We start from the raw sequence: 22,817 nt of genomic DNA, 5'->3' as shown, positions 1-22,817 counted from the left end.
AGTAGTTGTGGCTTGCGGACTCTAGAGCACAGGCTCAGTAGTTGTGGCACACGGGTTTAGTTTCTCTGTGGCATGTGGGATCTTCCCAGACCAGGGCTCAAACCCATGTTCCCTGCGTTGGAAGGCAGATTCTTAACCAGTGTGCCACCAGGGAAGTCCCTATAATAACTTTTAAATCCTTGTCTACTGATTCTACTATCCCTGTCATTTCTGGGTCTGTTTTTATTGATTGACTTTTCTCCTGTTTAAGGATCATGTTTTTCTGACTCTTTGTATGCCTGGTAATTTTTAATTGGCTGCAGTCATTGTGAAATTTAATTTACTTTGTTGATTAGTAGTTTTGTTGTTTTCCTTTAAAGAATCTTGGACTTTGTGCTGGCATTCAGTTAAGCTACTCACAGATCAAGTTGTTCCATTCAAAGCTTATTTACAGGCATACCTCATTTTATGCACTTCACAAATACTGTGTTTTTTTACAAATTGAAGGTTTGTGGCAACTCTGTCGAACAAGTCTGTTGGCACCATTTTTCCAACAGCATTAACTCACTTTGTGTTTCTGTGTCACATTTTGATAATTCTTGCAACATTTCAGAATTTTTCATTATGATTATATTTGTTATGGTGATCTCTGATCAGTGATGTTTGACGTTACTACTGTAACTTGCTGAAGGGCTCAGATAATGGTTAGAATTTTTTAGCAATAAATATTTTTTAATTAAGGTATTTACATTGTTTTTTTTAAGACATTATGCTTTTGCACACTTAATAGACTACAATATAGTGTAAACATAACGTTTTATGCACTGGAAACCAAGAAATTTGTGTGGCTCACTTGATTGCAATATTTGCTTTATTGTGGTTGTCTGAAATCAAAGCCACAATATCTCCAAGGTATGCCTATATTTGCTTTGTTAAAGTGGCTTCAGATCAGCCTTTACCCTACTACTTTATCCTAGTTACCCCACTACTATCAAATGTTTTGTTTATTATGAGATCTCTTCACTCTGGCTGGTGAGAATGTGAACTATTCCTAACCCTGCGTGACTTTGGGATTTGTTCACGTACTGCTTTCTGGTGGTTCTTTCCCTGGCCTCATGAAGTTTCACTCCGTATCAGTACTCAGCCAAAGATTTTAGGGGATCCCTCTGCAGATGTCTTTCTCTCTTTTTCTTTCTTTGGAACTTTTTCCTCTACATTGCTCTGTTCTACAAATTTTTGCTGCCTTGGCCACCCTGAAGACTGATCTCTGTCTCCTCAACTCAGCAAAACTGCCAACTCTTTAGGTTCCCCTTATATGTGTAGCAATCTAGAAACTGCCCCATTTGAATATCTTCTCTCAGGGATCACATTCCTGTATAGCTAGTTGTCTGCTGTCTGAAAACAGTTCTCTCATATATTTTGTCTGATTTTCCAGTAACTTGTTTATGGCAAGAAAGAATGGCCATAATTCTTTTGATGTTCTATTCCAAATCTTTCCTTATCTGTTTTTAGTTTTAACGGTGCTGTCTTTTGCATTTTCGTGTGTGTGTGTTTAACTTTTTAAAATCAGATACTATCTTATATTACATGAGGTTCTTGGGAGAGTCTAATTTTCTACTGTATTTGATGATTTCACTCATTATGGATTGTTTTCATTGTGAATTGTAATTTATCACCATCTGTGGGGCTTTGAGTACAAGGTGTGTCCTTCTCAGAGGGTCTTTATATTTCTTTCTATCAAGCTTCCCCAAGCTTGAAGGAGACAGAGGACTATCTTTTTTTAATTTGTTTATTTTAAAAGGCATATATATCTTTCCTTTTCTTGTCACTATAAAATGATACATGCTGTGTTAAAAAACATAAATAGGGAAGAGTATAAAAAATGAATGTGAGGGCTTCACTGGTGGTGCAGTGGATAAGAATCTGCCTGCCAATGCAGGGGACACAGGTTCAATCCCTGGTCCGGGAAGATCCCACATGCTGCGGAGCAACTAAGCCCGTGCGCCACAACTACTGAGCCTGTGCTCTAGACCCCGCGAGCCACAACTACTGAAGCCCGCGTGCCACAACTACTGCAGCCCGTGTGCCTAGAGCCCATGCTCCGCAACAAGAGAAGCCACCACAATGAGAAGCCCAAGCACCACAACGAAGAGTAGCCCCTGCTCACCGCAACTAGAGAAAGCCTGCATGCAGCAACGAAGACCCAATGCAGCCAAAAATAAATAAATTAATTAATTTTAGAAAAATGAATGTGAAATGCCTTTTCTTGTTTGAATATGTGAGATTAGAGAGGGGCATAGGAGTCATTGATTTATCACTAATGCTGATGGAAAGGTACAGGATTATACACATTCATGTAGTGAGTAAAGTTACACTTGTCCCTTCCATCCTCACTCTTCCATGATTGGAAAAGAAAACTTGTTAGTCGTTACAGAGAATACATTTGGACACAATAACTTTCATTTTCATTTGTTACAGAATGACTTAAGCTAGGGAGTGAATAGTTTCTTACCAACGAAAAGGCCAGGGTTTTTGGTTCCTAAGAAATGGAATCAGTGTGTTAGGAAGAGAATTATGATTTCATAGTAGATCAAATGAAGTTTTAAGAATGAGGATTAGGGACTTCCCTGGTGGTCCAGTGGTTAAGAATCTGCCTTCCAATGCATGGGATACAGGTTTGATCCCTGGTCGGGGAACTAGGATCCCACATGCCATGGGACAACTAAGCCCATGCGCCACAACTACTGAGCTCGCGCGCCTCAATGAGAGAGCCCGCATGCGGCAAACTACAGAGCCCATGTACTCTGGAGCCTGCACCCCACAGCTACAGAGCCCACGTGCCGCAACTAGAGAGCCCGTGCACCGCAACTGCTGAGCCCACTCACCAGAACTAGAGAGAGATGCCTAGGCGCTGCAACAAAGAGCCCGTACGCCACAATGAAAGATCCCACATGCCTCAACGAAGATCCTGCGTGCTGCAACTAAAACCTGACACAGCCAAAAATAAATTAATTAATTAATTAAATTTTTTTAAAAAATGAGGATTAATCTTCAGAGTAGTGAGATAAGTTGAATCTTAGATTGTTTTGGAGAAGATCAAGCACAACCTAAGTTGGCCAGAGCCCAGATTACTTCTTTTTTATGTACCTATGTCAATCCACTCTTTTACTGAGGTGTAATGCTTTGAAAGTTCTTGCCTTGTATTAGTTCCAATCTCTGGCCCTTACTTTTGCCCTTGCATGTCTATTAAAACCCAGTTCTCTTGCCCGTGCAGGCCAGTGATAGCCTGTTATGCTTTAGTTTGATTCCCTGTTTACATTTTGTACCACCAAAAAAGTTACATATTTAAAGTTTGTTTGCCAGTTTTTACCCAGCACTTCTAGATATTTTATAGCAGGAAATTTTTAGGTTATCTAGTTTACTATTTTACCTGAAACAGAACTCGCTGCTGTTTCTTTATTATTTTATTGTTTGGGGAGGAGAGGAATAAAATCACCTGTAATCCCACTGTGCTAACATAGCAACAATATTCGCTTTTGTCCATACATATTTAAATCATTGCAGTGTCATTTAGCCATTTATTATACATATTATTTTAATTTTTATGTCTTCTTTTTTTTCCAGAACAATATAGCCGAAGTACAAGAATTGCATTCTGAATTAATGTGGAAGGATTTTATAGACCACATCAGTAGCCTTCTACATAGTGTTGAAGTGGAAGTCAGTTACTTTGCAGCTGGGATTATTGCCCACTTAATATCTAGAGGAGAACAAGCTTGGACATTGAGTCGTAGCCAGAGGAATTCTCTTCTGGACGATCTGGTAGGGTAATTTGGTGTATTTTGGAAGCATGCAAACAACATTCATAATGGTTAGACTGTCAAACCCTCATAATGCAATGCTAAATAAATATTGTAACCCTTTCTTGTGTGCTTTGTGTCTTTCAGCATTCAGCGATTTTGAAATGGCCAACTCCAGAGTGTGAGATGGTAGCATACAGGTAACTAGCAAGATAATTAATATTAAGCCAGTAATCTAGTCATTTTGCTTGTGTAGAGATCATTCCTATTAGATGTAGATTTTACCCTTTGGCATCTATCTTCGTACTGGCTTTAAAATAAAGTATTTTTAATTTATTTTGCTACCTATCATTCATCAGTCTTTCCTTCATTCTACATTTATTGAAAACAAGTGCCAAGGTCTTGTTCTATGCTCTTGAAATTCAAAGATGAGTAAGATATGGTGCCTCCATACAAGAACTTTACAGTCTTGTGATGGAAACCAGTTGTAAATCAGAAATAATTCACTCCTATGCTAGTTATGTACATAGAATGCTCTGAACGTGCACTGGAAAATGGTAAAAAGCTTCCAGAGGAAGTAGATTGTGAGCTGAGTTTTGAGAGATCATTAAGTAGATACAGAAGATTTTAGGAAGAGTATTAATGCAAGGAGGTCTAAAACGAGAACACATTTAGAGAACTAGAAGTAGCACCTGATTTGTTCAGGGAAACAGTTTATAATAATTTATTAAAGGGCGTACTGGATTCTAACTCTATTTATGACAGTTAGGTGACTTGATAGATAAGTTGCTAATATACCAGAAGTATTCCAGATTGCTGCATAAATATTATTATTGCAATTTATTTTGTTGTCTACTTTATAAATGCTGATGCTGCCAACACTTTTGATTCCAACTTATGTTCTATACATTTTGGGGCAGAAAACTTGTAGAAATAGAAAGACTAATTCTAGAGCTCCGTCATGGTGGTGTTCTGGTTAGTTATCAACTAACTTCTCCTTATCTAAGTTGCCAAACCAAAGTCTGCTATTCTTCAAATGTGTATCTTCAAGACCAACAGGTGCTTTTGAGAAAAAGTATGTTGTTCTGATCGCCTTCCATCTTCTGTACCAAGACTTTTGTCTGAATATACTCGTTTATCAAATGGCTAAGACAAAGAAAAGATGTTCTATAGAAGCTCATTTATATTATATAGTTTAAAAATAGCAGGATGAAATTTCTGGAGCAAAAAGCTCAGGAAGCATTGCTTTAGAAAATGACACTAAGTATAGGATGTAACTTATATTCTTTTCTTTTGAACTTTTAGGTCCTTTAATCCATTTTTCCCATTACTTGGCTGTTTCACAACACCAGGAGTCCAGCTATGGGCAGTTTGGGCCATGCAGCATGTCTGCAGCAAGAATCGTATGTACCGAAAAGAGAACTGTGTTTTTCTTTTTCAAGTGAAATTCTCCTTGCACAGGAAAGCCATTTCTAAATTGTGTTTGATTTTTAAGGACACAGACTTTTAAAAATACAGTGTAAGAGAATCTTAAGTTATGAACTAAGTTTATACTTTCAGAATGAGCTTGGCAATATTAGAAATCAATGACAGTGGTGAATGAGACTTACACTGTTCTAAGAAAGAACTTCAGAAATCTTCATAGGAGTTTCTTGAGTCTTAGGCTGTGCATGCCTAGGGTGAGACTTCCTGAGGCCTGAGAAAGAACAAATACCAAGGAGCTGCTAACTGAACAACACATGGAGCTTACACAGGTTAGAAAATATTCAAATTCCAAACAGTGGAAAGAACTTGATACCCAGGACATTCACTACAGATGCCAGAAAAGATTAAACTAGCCCTAAATTAAAGGTTTCTCTAAGGCAACCCTGTGAAGCTTAAAAGCAAGTCTTAAAATGATCAAGCTGCTCTGCAAGTAAACTGTCAGAGAAAAACTAAGCACTCTTTTAAAACAGACAACAAAATCTATACACTCAACAGCATGTTTAGTTATATGGTAAGAGCTGCTAGATGAAAGATGAAGCAGAAAAATATGACCCATAACCAGGAGAAAAATTAGACAATTGAAACAGACCCAGAAATGGTAGTAATGATGGAATTAGCAGGAAAAAAATTTGAACTTTTTTTATAGATATGATCCAAGATTTTAAAGAAAACATGAAATTAAGAGGGGAAAAGTAATGTTTAAAAAAAATTAAAATTTGACATGAAAAATATTTGGGTGAGCTTAAGAGTAGATACAAATAAGAAGAGGTTGGTGAAATTGAATACACAGCAATAGAAAATATCCAAACTGAAAGAAAGCTGGTTTAAAAAAAATTAGAAAGCAAGAACACCAGAATTATTCTGATATCAATACCAGGCAAAGACATAAGAAAAGAAAATTACTGAACAATATCTCTCATGAGCATAGATGAGGAAATTCTTTTTTTAACAAATGGAACCCAACAGTATATAAAAAGGACCAAGGAGGTTATTCCAGGAATGCAAAGTTGGTTTAACATTTGAAAATCAATGTGTTTCATCCTATTACCAGACCAGGAAAGAAAAACAATCTGATCATCTCAGTAGATGCAGAAAGAGCATCTAAGGATATCCTACAGCTAACATCAAAATTAATAGTGAAAAATTAAATGTGACTGTTTCCCCTCTAAGATCAGGAACAAGGCAAGGATGTCCAACCTCACTGCTATTGAACATTGTAATGAAGGTTCTGTCCAGTGTGATCAGGAAAGAAACAGAAGGCATCCAGATTGGAAAGAATGAAGTAAAACTGTTTTTATTCACAGGTGACGTGATATCTATGTAGAAAAATCCCATGAAATCTACAAGAGGGCAACTAGACTTAATAAGTGAGTTTAGCAAGGTTCCAGGATACAAGATCAATATACACAAATCAGTTGCACTTCTTTATATTAGCCGCAACCAATGTAAATGAAAAAATGACATATACAGTTTTACCAAAAACTATGAAATACTTAAGGATATATCTGACAAAGATGTGCAAGACCTGTACACTGAGAAAAACAAAGCATTGCTGAGAGACATTAGAGAAGGGCTAACCAAATAGAAGGACAGCACTTATGAGTTAGAAGTTACTGTTGTTAAAATGGCAATTCTCTCCAAATGTATTGTAGATTTATATAGTCCCATTCAAAATCTTAGCAGTCTTAGCAGAAGAGAAATTCACAGGCTGATTCTAAAATTCATACAGAAATGCAAAGGACCTAGAATATTGAAACAACTTAGAAAAACGAAGAACAAAATTGGAGGAGTTATACTACCTGACTTAAAGACATACTATAGAGCTACAGTAATCAAGACAGGTGTTTTGTGGCTCCAAATGTGTGTTTTTTCCATACCTCATCAAGCAGTTCTCTAATTCTCAGCAGACACTGACTGGGTGTCCAACAAATTTAACTCAATTCTGACACTGTCTACCTGGAGATAGTGTCAGATCCCACAGGTTAAGGGCTCAATCCCACAATACTGCTGTCCCCACTTCAGATGCCAATCCCAAGTTTATGTTGGTACCTGTGCTTCTGACTGACTAGCTGTAGATCTGAGGTTCCCACGACCCCCCACCTCTGGTTCAATTAATTTGCTAGAGCAACTCACAGAACTCAGAAAAACATTTAATTATATTTACCAGTTTATTATAAAGGATGCAGATGAGCAGCCAGATTAAGAGATACATAGGGCAGGGTTCTGAAGGATTCTGAGCACAGGAGCTTCTGTCCCCATGGAACTAGGCTGTGCCACCATCCAGGCATGTGAGTGCATTCACCAACATGGTGAATGCTCCCTTGCCCTGGGAGACATTTTTATATGATTAATGACTGAATGGGACTCTAGTAATGTGCTAGTATCTGTTAACTGTTACAATCATTTTGTTTTAAGGGATCTGTCATCAAAGACCAGAAGATATAATAAGAACTATATTTGGTCTTTGTTCCTGGTTCCTAGCACAGAACTCCTCAAACCTTTATAATTTCCTGAGTGATAGGAGTGTCTTTTGTCATTCATAAGGATCCCCTTTTGACATACGGTAATGAGGTGACAGAGTGGGATGTCTCCCAGGGCAAGGTCACTGAGGTTTGCAGGCTTCTAGTAGATTTTGTAAGGCTCCAAAAGCAGAAGTGGTCTTAGGGTGAAGCCATATATTGCTCTTAAACTAAGAGATAATATCATCTCTTGCTCTGAGCCTTTTTTGATGTGTTAATGTCATATTGAATTTCTCTTATTACATAGCCTATTTATTCATTCCTGTACCCTCAGCTCCTATTCCTTCTTCTCTTCATGTACACTCAAACTTTTCCACCTTTAGAAGGGACATTAATTTTGGCCACTGTGTTGGTGTAGATTGCCAACAGCAATACTAGTCTAGCAAGTGTCTCCCCCTCAGTCCCCTGTCATTCAGATAGGGTAAGATTACATAGGTGCAGAACTAGTGGGCTGTTTTTACCACGAGGCAATATAGTTGCATTCAGTGTTATTCCCAATTTTGCCAGATGGAGTTAAGGCATAACCCAACCCATTAGGCCCTTGGGAATCCTGACAAAAAGATTTTACAACATAGTTACAGTGTCTTGCTTAAGAATCATCCCTGCTTCCAGCATGTGTAGTTGCAGCCCTGGTTCTGTGACCACTGCACCAGGTAGGGGAATTAAAAAACGTTGTGATATGGGGAAGAAGAAGAAGAAAGTATAATCATTATACCAGTATCCTACCTTAGCAAGAATCACATAATCATATCAACATCCTTTCCCACTCCCTCTTCCCCAGGTTCCCCAGAAAAACAGGAGAATATCTAGTGGGGACATTCTTTTTTAAAAAATTATCTATGTGTATCTATCTAGTTGTGCCGGGTCTTAATTGCAGCTCACCAGCTCCTTGGTTGCAGCATGTGGGCTCCTTAGTTGCAGCTCCAGGGCTTCTTAGTTGTGGCATGTGGGCTCCTTAGTTGTGGCATGCATGTAGGACCTAGTTCCCTGACCAGGGATCAAACCCGGGCCCCCTGCATTGGAAGTGCAGAGTCTTATCCACTGCTCCACCAGGGAAGTCCCTAGTGGGGACATTCTTTTAGCTCCACTCATATTGAGTGTGAGCATACATATACTCGTGAAGGTGTGAAAGCTAGCCCTTCAGGCCTATATCTCCCCCCTCCCTCCCACCTCCGATTTTAGATAACTAATGTTTTAATTGCCCATTCCAATTCTCTATCAAACTATTACTCTGAGGAGGATATCTCTCTGCCCATAGTTGGACACTGTAGGGATAGAAAACGTTTTCCTTGACTCTGGCACTTTGTGCCTCAAAATGCAAGAGGAATATGTCTAGATTCAGTCCATTTCTGCATTGCTGCAGTTCCTCCATATCCCCTCATTTCGTGGACTCAGGTGGCCACCTCAAGCAAGCACATTGGGATATCTGCTTGTCAGTTCCAGTCAGCTTCTGAACATGGAAGAGAATTCTTCTGATGGGCACAGATATGTCCTGCCTTAATGACCAGGTTTCCATTGCCCTTGTATCCACCCACACAGCTAGACCATTGGCCACTGCCCATGAAAAAACCCAAACAGAGGCTTTTACCACTATTCAATTTTTCATCCTTGCTGGGAACACAGCATGCTGTTCAGTCCACAGGGCTGTTTTGGTTTTACCTTTTTCAATCAGAGTGGTGGCCTTCCAAACAGGATGTTGTCTGTTTACCTTGGAACTGCTATCCACAAACCAAGCAGCAGTTTGTTGGTTGTTGGAGAGCTGTTTATAGGGCACTGTCCAAGTGACTATAGAATCTGGCAGCTCCTTGTGCAGTTCCAAAGTCAGTCCTAGGGACTGACTAGGGAGAAAGAGGCTCCCTGCTCATGAGTATCTCCTCCTTGCATTCTCCAGGTAGCACGATCCTATATAAACCAATTCCGTTTTATTATGGAACTCCTCTGGGCACTGCCATCCCCATTAGAGTGTTTCTCTGACATCACTCAAAACGTCTTGGGTATTTCAGGTTTGAAGATCATTTTTTGTCCTTCAGTCATGAGGCTAGCTTCAATTAATGCCAAATAGCAAGGTAGTAAATGCCCCTCAAATGGAAATTCTCAAGTCCAAAGTCCCAGTAATCATCTCTGGTAGGCACTCACAGGCTTTTGCCATAAACCCCACTCAGTCCTTCACATAGGGCTATGGCACAGAGAATTTGTCCCTGCCAGCACTCCAGCTTCTATTCTACATTGCATTGGCTTGGGCAATCTTACTGGTTCCCATTTAGCATGTCCAATTAACATTGCTTGAAAGGTGGATTTACATGCTTTCTGTTTTATGATGTTAGGTAGTGGAAACATTTCCCAGTCAATAAAATGTTCATCCTCATAATACCATCAGGTAAAAGAAATGTAACCACTTCACATAAAGTCTCTTCAACCATACCAATTCCCCTACAGACTTTTACCTTAGTTCTGTTAACCCTTATATTCCTAACTGTAATCATCCACAGATTTTGATCTTACAGTACTAGATAGGAGAGTGTTCCCCAGCCAGACATAATACTCATTTCCATAAAATATTGAGGCAAAGGAGACACAACTTCTTTACATAAAGTCTGTTTAAACATTCCAACTTTCAGGACTTCCCTGGTGATCCAGTGGTTAAGTATCTGCCTACCAATGCAGGGGACATGGGTTCAGTCCCTGGTCGGGTAACTAAGATCCCACATGCCTTGGGGCAACTAAGCCCGCAGGCTCTAGAGCCCATGGGCCGTAACTAAGACTCGATGCAGCCAAATAAATACATAAATAAATAAACAAATATTTTTTAAAAAACACTCCCAACTTTCATAATCCTATCAATCCTTACATTATTTTTTTTAACTCTCTAATTGTAGCCCACATCAGGACTTCACCAGGAACTTCTCCACTTCCTGACTAAGTTACTCACTCTTGTGCAAAAGGCTTTAAGTCCCCAGTAAGGAGTCAAGTCAAGGAATCCTGGCCTTTTGTCAATCTTTGCCTTGATTAGATAAAGCAATTGCTGGTCAGGTTTGAATTCATCTCTAAATTCCATTGGTTGGGACTTCCCTGGTGGTGCAGTGGTTGAGACTCCATGCCCCCAGTGCAGGGGGCCCAGGTTCGATCCCTGGTTGGGGAACTAGATCCCACATGCATGCTGCAACTGGGAGTTTGCATGCTGCAACTAAGGGACCTGCCTACTGCAACTAAGACCCAGTGCAGCCAAATAAATAAATAAATATTTTTTTTAAAAAAACAAACATATAACAAAACTCTTAAAAACATAAATAAATACAAAAATAAATTCCATTGGTAACTTTTACCGTTAGTAACGGATTGCAGCACAGCTGCTACTCCACATCATGGAGTAGCCACCCAAGAACCAAAGGTTCCTTGTCCCTCACCTTTTTATCCTTTCTCTTCCCTAACCACATGTTTCCATAAGCCAGGACCAGGATAGCAAATCCCACTTCTGACACCAATTCTGATATGTGTTTTTTCCACATCCCACCAAAAAGTTCTCCATTTCTCAGCCGACACTGACTGGGTGTCCTACAAATTTAGTTCAATTCTGACACTATTTACCTGGAGATAGTGTCAGATTCCACAAGTTAAGGGCTCAGTCCCACAAAACTGCCCTCACTTCAGACACCAATTGGAAGTCCAGGCATAAACATAGACAAAGAATGTTCAAAGGACCAGAATAGAGAGTACAGAAACAGACCTATACACATATGGTTGGTTGGTTTTTGACGTAAGTTCAAAGCAATTCAATAGAGAAATAATAGTCTTTTCAACAAACAGTACTGCATCAAGTGTATCTCTATCTGCAAAAAAAAAAAAAGAACTTTGATTCATACCTTGTATACAAAAATTAACTCTTGGGACTTCCCTGGTGGTCCATTGGCTAAGACTCCAAGCTCCCAATGCAGGGGGCCCAGGTTTGATCCCTGATTGGCGAAATAGATCCTGCATGCATGCTGCAACTAAGAGTCCACACGCCACAACTAAGAAGCCCACATGCCACAACAAAGATCCTGCATGCCGCACCTAAGACCTGGCACAGCCAAAATAAATAAATAATTAATTAAAAAAATTTTAACTCTTAATTGATCATAAGTCTAAATACGAAACCAAAAACTATTAAAAGTTTCTAGAAGAAAATGTGACAAAATATTTGTAACCTTGTCTTAGGCAGATTTTTTTTTTTAAACATCTTTATTGGAGTGTAATTGCTTTACAATGGTATGTTAGTTTCTGCTCTATAACAAAGTGAATCAGCTATACATATACATATATTCCTATATCTCCTCCCTCTTGTGTCTCCCTCCTACCCTCCCTATCTCACCCCTCTAGATGGACACAACACAAAGCATGGAGCTGATCTCCCTGTGCTATGTGGCTGCTTCCCACTAGCTATCGTTTTTACATTTGGTAGTGTATATATGTCCGTGCCACTCTCTCACTTCGTCCCAGCTTACCCATCCTCCTCCCCATGTCCTCAAGTCCATTCTCTATGTCTGCATCTTTATCCTGTCCTGCCCCTAGTTTCTTCAGAACCACTTTTTTTTTTTTTTAATTCCATATATATGTCTTGGCATACGGTATTTGTTTTTCTTTCTGACTTACTTCACTCTGTATGACAGTCTCTAGGTCCATCCACCTCACTACAAATAACTCAGTTTCATTTCTTTTTATGGCTGAGTAATATTCCATTGTATATATGTGCCACATTTTCTTTATCCATTCATCTGGCAATGGACACTTAGGTTGCTTCCATGTCCTGGCTATTGTAAATAGAGCTGCAATGAACATTGTGGTACATGACTCTTTTTGAATTATGATTTTCTCAGGGTATATGCCCAGTAGTGGGATTGCTGTGTCCTATGGTAGTTCTATTTTTAGTTTTTTAAGGAACCTCCATACTGTTCTCCATAGTGGCTGTGTCAATTTACATTGCCACCAACAGTGCAAGAGGGTTCCCTTTACTCCACACCCTCTCCAGCATTTACTGTTTGTAGATTTTTTGATGATGGCCATTCTGACTGGTGTGAGGTGATACCTCATTGTAGTTTTGATTTGCATTTCTCTAATGATTAGTGATGTTGAGCATTCTTTCATGTGTTTGTTGGCAATCTGTATATCTTCTTTGGAGAAATGTCTATTTAGGTCTTCTGCCCATTTTTGGATTGGGTTGTTTGTTTTTTTGATACTGAGCTGCATGAGCTGCTTGTAAATTTTGGAGATTAACCCTTTGTCAGGTGCTTTGTTTGCAAATGTTTTCTCCCATTCTGACTGTTGTCTTTTCGTCTTGTGTATGGTTTCCTTTGCTGTGCAAAAGCTTTTAAGTTTCATTAGGTCCCATTTGTTTATTTTTGTTTTTACTTCTATTTCTTTAGGAGGTGGGTCAAAAAGGATCTTGCTGTGATTTATGTCATAGAGCGTTCTGCCTATGTTTTCCTCTAAGAGTTTGATAGTGTCTGGCCTTACGTTTATGTCTTTAATCCATTTTGAGTTTATTTTTGTATATGGTGTTAGGGAGTGTTCTAATTTCATTCTTTCACATGTAGCTGTCCAGTTTTCCCAGCACCACTTATTGAAGAGACTGTCTTCTTTCCAGTGTATATTCTTGCCTCCTTTATCAAAGATAAGGTGACCATAGGTGTGTGGGTTTGTCTCTGGGCTTTCTATCCTGTTCTACTGATCTATATTTCTGTTTTTGTGCCAGTACCATACTGTCTTGACTACTGTGGCTTTGCAGTATAGTCTGAAGTTCAGGAGCCTGATTCCTCCAGCTCTGTTTTTCTTTCTCAAGATAGCTTTGGCTGTTCGGGGTCTTTTGTGTTTCCGTACAAATTGTGCAATTTTTTGTTCTAGTTCTGTGAAAAATGCCATTGGTAGTTTGATAGGGATTGCACTGAATCTGTAGAATGCTTTGGGTAGTATAGTCATTTTCACAATGTTGATTCTTCCAATCCAAGAACATGATATATCTCTCCATCTGTTTGTGTCATCTTTAATTTCTTTCATCAGTGTCTTATAGTTTTCTGCATACAGGTGTTTAGTCTCCTTAGGTAGGTTTATTCCTAGGTATTTTATTCTTTTTGTTGCAATGGTAAATGGGAGTGTTTCCTTAATTTCTCTTTCAGATTTTTCATCATTAGTGTATAGGAATGCAAGAGATTTCTGTGCATTAATCTTGTATCCTGCTGCTTTACCAAATTCATTGATTAGCTCTAGTAGTTTTCTGGTAGCATGTTTAGGATTCTCTATGTATAGTATCATGTCATGTGCAAACAGTGACAGTTTTACTTCTTCTTTTCCGATTTGGATTCCTGTTATTTCTTTTTCTTCTCTGATTGCTGTGGCTAAAACTTCCAAAACTATGTTGAATAATAGTGGTGAGAGTGGGCAACCTTGTCTTGTTCCTGATCTTAGTGGAAATGGTTTCAGTTTTTCACCACTGAGAATGATGTTGGCTGTGGGTTTGTCATATATGGCCTTTATTATGTTGAGGTAAATTCCCTCTATGCCTACTTTCTGGAGGGTTTTTATCATAAATGGGTGTTGAATTTTGTCGAAAGCTTTTTCTGCATCTGTTGAGATCAAATTCTTAAATATGCACAAAAGTATGATCTACAAAAGAAAAAACTAGGGACTTCCCTGGAAGTCCAGTGGTTAAGACTCCACACTTCCACTGCAGGGGGTCGAGTTCAATCCCTGGTTGGGGAACTAAGATCCCGCAAGCCACACAGAGCAGCCAAAAAAAAAAAAGAAAAAGAAAAAAAAAAAAAAAAAAAAAAAAACCTGCTAAATTGGGTGCGAACAAATCAAACTTAAGGACTTCAGCTTTTTGAAAGACATTGTCAAGAAAATGAAAAGTCAGTGCACATACTGGGTCAAAATTTTCAAATCACATGTCTGATAAAGCGTTTGTGTTCAAAATATACCATGTACTCTCAAAACTTAATGATAAGAAAACAATACAAGAAAATGGACAAAAGAGTTGAACAGACTTTTCACCAAAGATTTACAGATGGCAAATAAGCACATGAAAAGATGCTCAACATCATTAGGATAGATGTATAGATCAATGCAATAGAATTAAGAGTCCAAAAATAACCATGCATCTATGGTTAATTGATTTTTGACAAGGGTGCCAAGACAATTCAGTGGGGAAAGAACAGGTTTTTAAACAAATGGTGCTGGGAAAACTGAGTAGGCACATGTAAAAGAAAGAACTTTGACCCTTACCTCATACCATATACAAAAATTAACTCAAAAATGGATTACAGGCCTAAGTATAAGAACTACATTTACATATACATAAGTATATAAAACTTTTAAAAGAAAACATAGGTATAAATCTTTATGATGTTGGATTAAGCAGTGATTTCTTATATAGGACACCAAAAGCATGTGACAAAAGAAAACTAGTCTAATTGGATTTAATAAAAAATTTTAAAACTTTTGTGCTTTAAAGGACACCATCAAGAAAGTGAAAAGACGACTCCCAGAATGGTTGAAAATATTTGCAAATTATATACCTGATGAGAGATTTGTTTTCAGAATATATAAACACAATAGTAAAAAGGAAAATAACCCAGTTTAAAAATTGGCAAAGGATCCAAATAGACATTTCTTCAAAGAAAATATACAAACGGCCAATAAGCACATTAAAAGAAGTTCAGGACTTCCCTGGTGGTCCAGTGGTTAAGACTCCACGCTTCCCCTGCAGGGGGCAGGGGTTTGATCCCTGGTCGGGGAACTTAAGATCCCGCATGCCACAGGACGTGGCCAAAAAAATAAATAAATTAAATTAAAAAAATAAAGATACTGTCATGATGGCAAAAAAAAAGTTCAGCATCATTAGTCATTAGAAAAATATAAATTAAAGCCACAATGAGGTGTAAGCCACTTTACACCTGCTAGGAAGGCTGCCTATAATCAAAAAGATGGATAATGACAAGTGTTGATGAGGACATGAAGCAACTTTCTCTTTCATTGCTGATGGGAATGAAAAATTATACAACCATTTCAGAAAACAATTTGGTGATTTCTTATAAAGTTAAACATACATTTATGGATGGATCTAGAGACTGTCATACAGAGCGAAGTAAGTCAGAAAGAGAAAAACAAATATCGTATATTAATGCATGTATGTGGAACCTAGAAAAATGGTACAGATGAACCGGTTTGCAGGGCAGAAACTGAGACACAGATGTAGAGGACAAATATATGGACACCAAGGGGGGAAAGTGGTGGTGGTGGGGATAGGCGTGTAATGAATTGGGAGATTGGGATTGACATGTATACACTGATTTGTATAAAATGGACAACTAATAAGAACCTGCTGTATAAAAAAAATAAAATAAAATTCGAAAATAAAATAAATAAAAATAAATAAACATACATTTAGCATTTGCCCATCATTTTAGGTATTTTCTCAAGATCCAGGAAATGAAAAGTTCCCCAAAAACTTGTGAAAGAATGATTATAGCATTTTTAGTCATTGTAATGAAATGCTCAGGGAGAGAGAACATCCAACAAATGTCCATCAGTACAATAACATTAAAACATGTGACGTACTTAATGCAGTGGAATACTTCTCAGATTAAAACAACAAAAAAAGATTACATACAGGTAACAACTTGGAAACATCTCGAAAACATCATGCTGAGCAAAAGTAGACAGACACAAAAGGTTACATACTGTCCATTTATATGAAGTTCTAGGCAAAAGTCTATATCACAGAAATTAGAACAGTGGTTACCTGGGATGAGGGGTTCAGGGGAGACTGACTTCAAAGGTGCACAAGGAAACTTTTTAGTTGTTGAAAATATTCCATATCCTGATTGTGTTGGTGGTTACACAAGTGTGTACGTTTGGCAAAACTCATAAAACTATAGATTAAATTAGGTGTGTTTTACTTTGTGTAAATTAGACTTTAATAAATATGACTTAAACTAAAAAAATAAACTTTAAAAGGCATGTGTAAAAAAAGGCAAAAGGAAAAAATATTTAAAAATAATGAATACTGCATGTACAATATGACTGCTATTAAATTTTTATTTATTTATTTATTTTTGGCTGCGTTGGGTCTTCGTTGCTGCATGCAGGCTTTCTCTAGTTGCAGCGAGTGGGGGCTACTCTTCGTTGCGGTGCGTGGGCTTCTTGTTGCAGTGGCTTCTCTTGTTGTGGAGCACGGGCTCTAGGCGTGTGGGCTCAGTAGTGTGGCTCACGGGCTGTAGAGCGCAGGCTCGGTAGTTGTGGCGCACGGGCTTAGTTGCTTCACGGCATGTGGGATCTTCCTGGACCAGGGCTTGAACCCGTGTCCCCTGCATTGGCCGGCGGATTCTTAACCACTGCGCCACCAGGGAAGCCCTAAATTTTTTTTTTAACATAGGAAGTGCATAAAAGTGTAACAGTACCCATCTTACTCATGATTTGGGGTCAAAGAAGATTGTCTATGTCTTATGGTTATGATTTTTTTTATATATTATATATATAATATATATATATATAAAATGGTATATGTATTATCTGTGATCTATGTGTGGGCCTTGTAGTGTAGGCATAACATCATTACAGAGATATTTTTCAGGCTCTAACTTATGTTAGTGAGCAATAACAAAACAGCTTAAACTTAAGCAAAACATAAAAATTATTCCACAAAAAAACAAATTAAGTTTTTTAAGGAAAGCTCTTTCTCCTGTTTTCTTTCAGCCTCAAGGTATTGCAGCATGCTGATTGAGGAAGGAGGATTGCAGCATTTATACAACATCAAAGAACATGAACAGACTGATCCTCATGTCCAACAGATTGCTGTGGCCATTCTGGACAGCTTAGAGAAACACATTGTACGCCATGGAAGACCACCTCCCTGTAAAAAGCAGCCCCAGGCCAGACTAAATTGATAGCTATAGGTAATTGGATAATTGAATCACAGAAATTCTTTTTGTGATAGGTTCACTTGGAATATCTTACCCTCTCTGATGTTTTGGGGGTTTCTACAACAAGTCGTAAAGTGAGTATGGGATTGATAATGTACAGTACTGCCCATGTGAACAGTCTCTGATTTGTTTTGTGATTTTTAACTTATTAGATGAGAAGAGTCTCTTCCTTCATTGCCTTTTAGGAAAATTTCCACATCCTTCAGTGTTTGAACTTAACTGTGCTTAAAATTCTACAGTTTTATGGGGAAGTTTGCACGGACCCTTAGGCCAGACTTTTCTGATCTTACAGTCCCTTCAGTCAATTTGCAGCTTCAGATAAGCTGTTAACCTGATTTCTGGCACTGCTTCGATTGTAAATTTTATATTGCTTCTGTATAAAATGCCTTTATTCTCTGTCTGTGTATCTTTTATAAGATGTCCTTCTTAGTGTGAAAGAATGGAAATCTGAGTCCTCTCCTTGTGAAAGCTACTCACTGGCTGGTGCCCGGATGGCTGGCAGAAAATATATTAAAAAGAAAAACTACTAAGGGAAAATAGAGTTTAGGAACTGGGAAAAGGTCTGCTCTTGTGGTATATAGTTTTTAAACTGGGACTGGCTAATCTTCTGGAGCCCACCTCTCCTGAGGCATTGCGCAGTAGCTTGTTCTTCATATTTATTCCTGGAGGCATGGGCTGCTGCTTCCTACACAGACTGCTGGTTACTCTCTAGAAATATTTCCCCAAGCACTACAGTATAAAATATTACAGCATTCTGCGTTAGAGTTTAACTGTCTGAATTTCTTTATGTCATATTGTTGTGAAAATGTGAATTTTACAAAAATCGTCTCTTGCTCAAACAGACCATCCTTTTTTCCCTCTATTTCAAAGTCATTCTGTTCAGTGGAATAGAGACTACCCATGGTATTACCTGCTCACTTAAAATACAATTAACAACAGAAGTTAATTTTCTTTTGTTTCAGACTACATGTATCTTAATATTTTCATGTTGGGGAAGGATATCCACATCTCACTGCCAAAAGTAAACAAGAAGAATTAGACTATTGTTAAATGTAATGATTCTAGTTGCAGTGCATAAAAGGAAATATTTTGAGATGGGTTATTTTTTAGACAGTTTCCTTTCCTTTAAGAGAGTTGTTACAGTAGAGTAAAGAATCAGTTATCAATAATGGCAGTTGGGAGGCAGCAAGTCACCAAGAGAGTTATTTTCCATTTAAAAAAAAAAAGGCGAAAGATTTATACGATCTGAAGAGAAACCAGAGTATCCATCTTAAATTTTAGTTTGTGAATAAAGTTAACCTGCAGTCTTAGATGACTGCGTTTTTTTCATAGATGGCCAAAATGTTTTCAATAGAGATTTTAAATAATACGTTTAAAATCATGATGATTATTCAGAAGCACTTTTATTTAGAAAGGAGCTGGCTTATTAGTATGCTGATAACATTTTTGACATACACGTTTCATACCACTATCGCAGTAGTCATACTTGAATTATTTGGTACTCCTTCACAGGAGTGAAAGCTTAAACTAAATGAAAATAGATGTTTAGAATCATTAAAAACCATATTAATTCTGACTTAACCGGTTTAAGGAATTTTTATAGGTGTGAGATAAATTTTCACAGATTAATTCTATTTCAGAGGAAATGGAAAATTCTTTTAAAAATTTCCCCCTTTTTCTGGGTTTTAAATATCTAAGGCAAAATGTAGAAAATAGGATGGCCTACAAATGCTTGGAGTCGCTAGCTATGTAGACCATTTCTAGGTCTTCTAGCTTGTGTAGTTAAGGAAAAGCCTGTTTGAGAAGTTTGGCTTCAAGTTTCTGTGGTATCCTATTCAAGACAAAAGTACATGTTCCTTCTAGGCTAATCCTAGGTTTTTGTCTTTATAAATTGTTTTCAAAAATGGCTAAAAATGTATGGAAAACAATAAATCCCTTCATTACTCAGAATAACTTGTTGATAGATGAAGACTCAAACATATTTAAATTTAAATTGAAATTTACTACTTTGAGCACTGGTAATGGCCAGATACTTTTGAGTCTTAAAAGCAAAATAATTAGGCACATCCCAAATATATAAAAATTTTAGTGCCTCTGTGGTTGGGATGGCTCTTAAAATTGTATATCTAATTACGGCACAGAATTGTCTATAAGGTCTTCAATCTGGCTACAGTACAGTATATATGTGTATGTATATATACATATATACATATGTTTGTGTGTATATATATATATATATATACACACTATATATAAATTGAAATTATGAGGTGTAACTGGCCTGTCTCTACAGAAAGACTCTATTAGGCCTCCCGTTTGCATTTGTACACTAGAATGTAACAGAACTTGGTGCCTTCAAGGGTTACCTCTTCAGTGGCTTAGAGGTGCTGTTTCAAGCACAATTTAGACTAGGGTTGAACCACTCATTGCTCAAATCATTGGTGTGCTCAGATATTGCAAATTATCACTACATCAGTCCACAAGCAACAGCAAGGTTTAGACCTACTAAAGGAAAAAGGAAATGGAATTAGACTTTTTAAACTATAATGATGCATGTAGGTATTATTGAGTAAAACAAGAACAGTCTGAAATTAAAGCAAAAATAATTAAGGTATCTCATTCTTGCCATCAAGTTTTGCTGTTCTCTTTATACTCTAAAAAATCATTTTTTCCTTTTGCAGTTGAAAAGAAACATAAATCAAGTAGTAATAAGGGGTTAATTTACTCTCTGGCCAAGGACTCAGTTGTTACTGATCTTAGTTGAGAATTTAAAAAATCATATCAGACTCACAGATCCAGGAATTGACCTTAAATATTTCTGCTCCTCACCCTTGGACAGAAATGCCGTTTAGTGGCACTAGTCAATTTAAGTGAATTACCCAAGGTGGAGATGAATCCCACAAAGCAACTATGGGAATTTAATTTCATGATATCTTTTGTTTGCAAGCCTCCAAAGAATCAAGGATTAATGTTTTAAAATATCAGTGCTGTATATCCAGCCTAGGAAGTTGATCTTGCTAGTGGGACCTTTTGAGTTGGCCCTTTTTCTCCCCAGTCACTTTCATTTGACTATATTTTAAATTATGCCATGGTCAAGATAGTATTGGGCCATCATCTAGACCTTTGGAGCACATTTTGATGAAAACATATTTTATTATAGTTCATTATGTGCTAAATTAGGGTAGAATTGATTAATGAACCGTGGTTTGTGCTTAGTGCTTTAAAATGCCTGACACCCACCCTGTCCCCCCATAGAACAAGGTGCAGCAGTACCCAAGATTGAAAAGAGGTCATGAGTAGCCAGGAAAATAAACTTACAGTGTTGTACATGTTGAAACCCACCCCTCTCCTGCCCTCTAATGGTATGTTTACATTATTTGGTTATTGTGCAACTTTTATCTTGAGATAAACAGTATTATTAAACTGAAGGTGTAAGTTAAAGGCAGTATCATACTGTTGGCTGACGTGGGCAGTTTTATCTGTATGTTACTTATTTGGGGGCTTTATATGGCTAGGGCTTCAGAGTAGTGTTCCGAGATGGCTTACAGAGAGGTTTGCGAACTTATGGTTTCCCTCTCAAATCCATTGTAGCAGTTTCAAATGACTGTGTGGATATTGGATATTTAAATTTTACCATTTGCTTTGTATTGACACATTTTTCATTTTTTGTATTAATTCACGAACTGTTTATTTAAGTAATAATGCAAATCCAGACTTCATCCAGTGATGAAAACAGCGGTATGATAGGAAATTTTGCTGAGTGTGCTTTAAATGAGTAATTGCTTTATCTTTTTTTAGTATTTCATAGATTTTGTGTGACATGTACACTCCTAATTATGCATTCTTCGGTTTCCAAATCTTAACCTAACACATTCTTATGTTAACTGATTGATAGCCTAAGAGAGAACTTTCTCTGCCTGTTTCTCCCCTCCCCCAATTTTTTTTTGGTAAATTATGGGAAAATCAATGCTATTTCTCATTTCTCTGGATGAAGCAAAGCTCCTTTGGACAGCACAACCTAACTTCATAGCTAGACAGAATGGCTATCGAGAATATTTAGAAAATCCAAATTTATCAAATTATGAGAAATCATAAATGTAGTTCATTAATAATATGTGCTTAATTTTGAACTTATTTTGGAAAATTGTTCAAATTGGGTTCTTTTAAGCTTACTTTAATCAGCTTAGAAGCAAGAAGCTACTTTGCTAATGAAAGCTGAGACATACTTTCATAAAAGCAGGAAATTCTTGAGAGCATTTAAAAATGGGAGGATGTTATGTCAAGATTTATACTCAGATAATCTGTAAGAATAAAATTTTTAAATCCCTGACTTTTGTACAATTCCCACTGTCAAATTCTCACTGACTTGTGAGTATGGAAAAAGCTATCTTTTGCTTGAATTCTGATGGAAGAGTTTAACTCGTTTCAAAGGTTATGAAAAATTCATTGGAAAGTGTAATGTGTATACATTTCAAAGGCTGTCGATTGTCTGGACTGAAGGCACTGTTCTTACTGTGGCCAGATGAATGGGAGTGTCCTGTACATGAATCATGTTGTGTTTTAAATCAGGACATCACTTAGGTATTAATGTTGTGTATACAGATTTTTGTTTTGGGGATTTTTTTTTTTTTTTTGCCTAAATAAATGTTACAAATTTTATGTAAAGTGTGTCTTGTCTACATTTATTCTGGGCATTTGATTTAAAATTTGAAACTAATGCTGCAAGATTCAGATTCCTTGGTCATCCATTTGTAACAGTTGCTTTCTGGAAAAGGCCAGTGGTTTCACTGCAGAAATTTCTAATTTTTTTGCAGGACCTGGAACTCCATTCATTCATTTCATTAAATACCTATGCTAGGTACTATTTATGTGTTGGAACTTGCATAATTTATAAATCCTTCAGAGAACTTAAGAGTTTTGTGGAGAAGAGGAAGTGTCAAATAAACAGATAAATATTACATAACATTGTATTACAGACCAGTCCACGGTACTTGTTATAAAGCCACAGAGACTATACCTAATCCAGACTGGGCACCCATCAGACAGCCCAAGAACACTTCCTAGAGAGCTTATCTAGGTTG

General features: G+C 37.5%; 1 protein-coding gene across 2 annotated transcripts in view; it reads left to right on the top strand.

Moving 5' to 3' along the window:
• Window positions 1–22,401, top strand: part of ZYG11B (zyg-11 family member B, cell cycle regulator) — a 74,196-nt gene extending 51,795 nt beyond the window's left edge. For both annotated transcript variants that reach the window (XM_082370852.1, XM_082370851.1), the window contains 4 exons: window positions 3,604–3,801; window positions 3,927–3,979; window positions 5,085–5,182; window positions 17,510–22,401. In XM_082370852.1, coding sequence (XP_082226978.1) covers window positions 3,604–3,801; window positions 3,927–3,979; window positions 5,085–5,182; window positions 17,510–17,700 — 540 coding nt within the window. In that variant the 3' untranslated portion in view covers window positions 17,701–22,401. The remainder of the gene's footprint in view (window positions 1–3,603; window positions 3,802–3,926; window positions 3,980–5,084; window positions 5,183–17,509) is intronic.
• The last annotated feature ends 416 nt before the right edge of the window (window positions 22,402–22,817 follow it).

Source organism: Balaenoptera borealis (genome assembly GCF_965194805.1).
Source record: "Balaenoptera borealis genome assembly, chromosome: 1".
Taxonomy (NCBI): Eukaryota; Metazoa; Chordata; class Mammalia; order Artiodactyla; family Balaenopteridae; genus Balaenoptera; species Balaenoptera borealis.
This window is presented reverse-complemented; position numbering and strand designations above follow the sequence as displayed.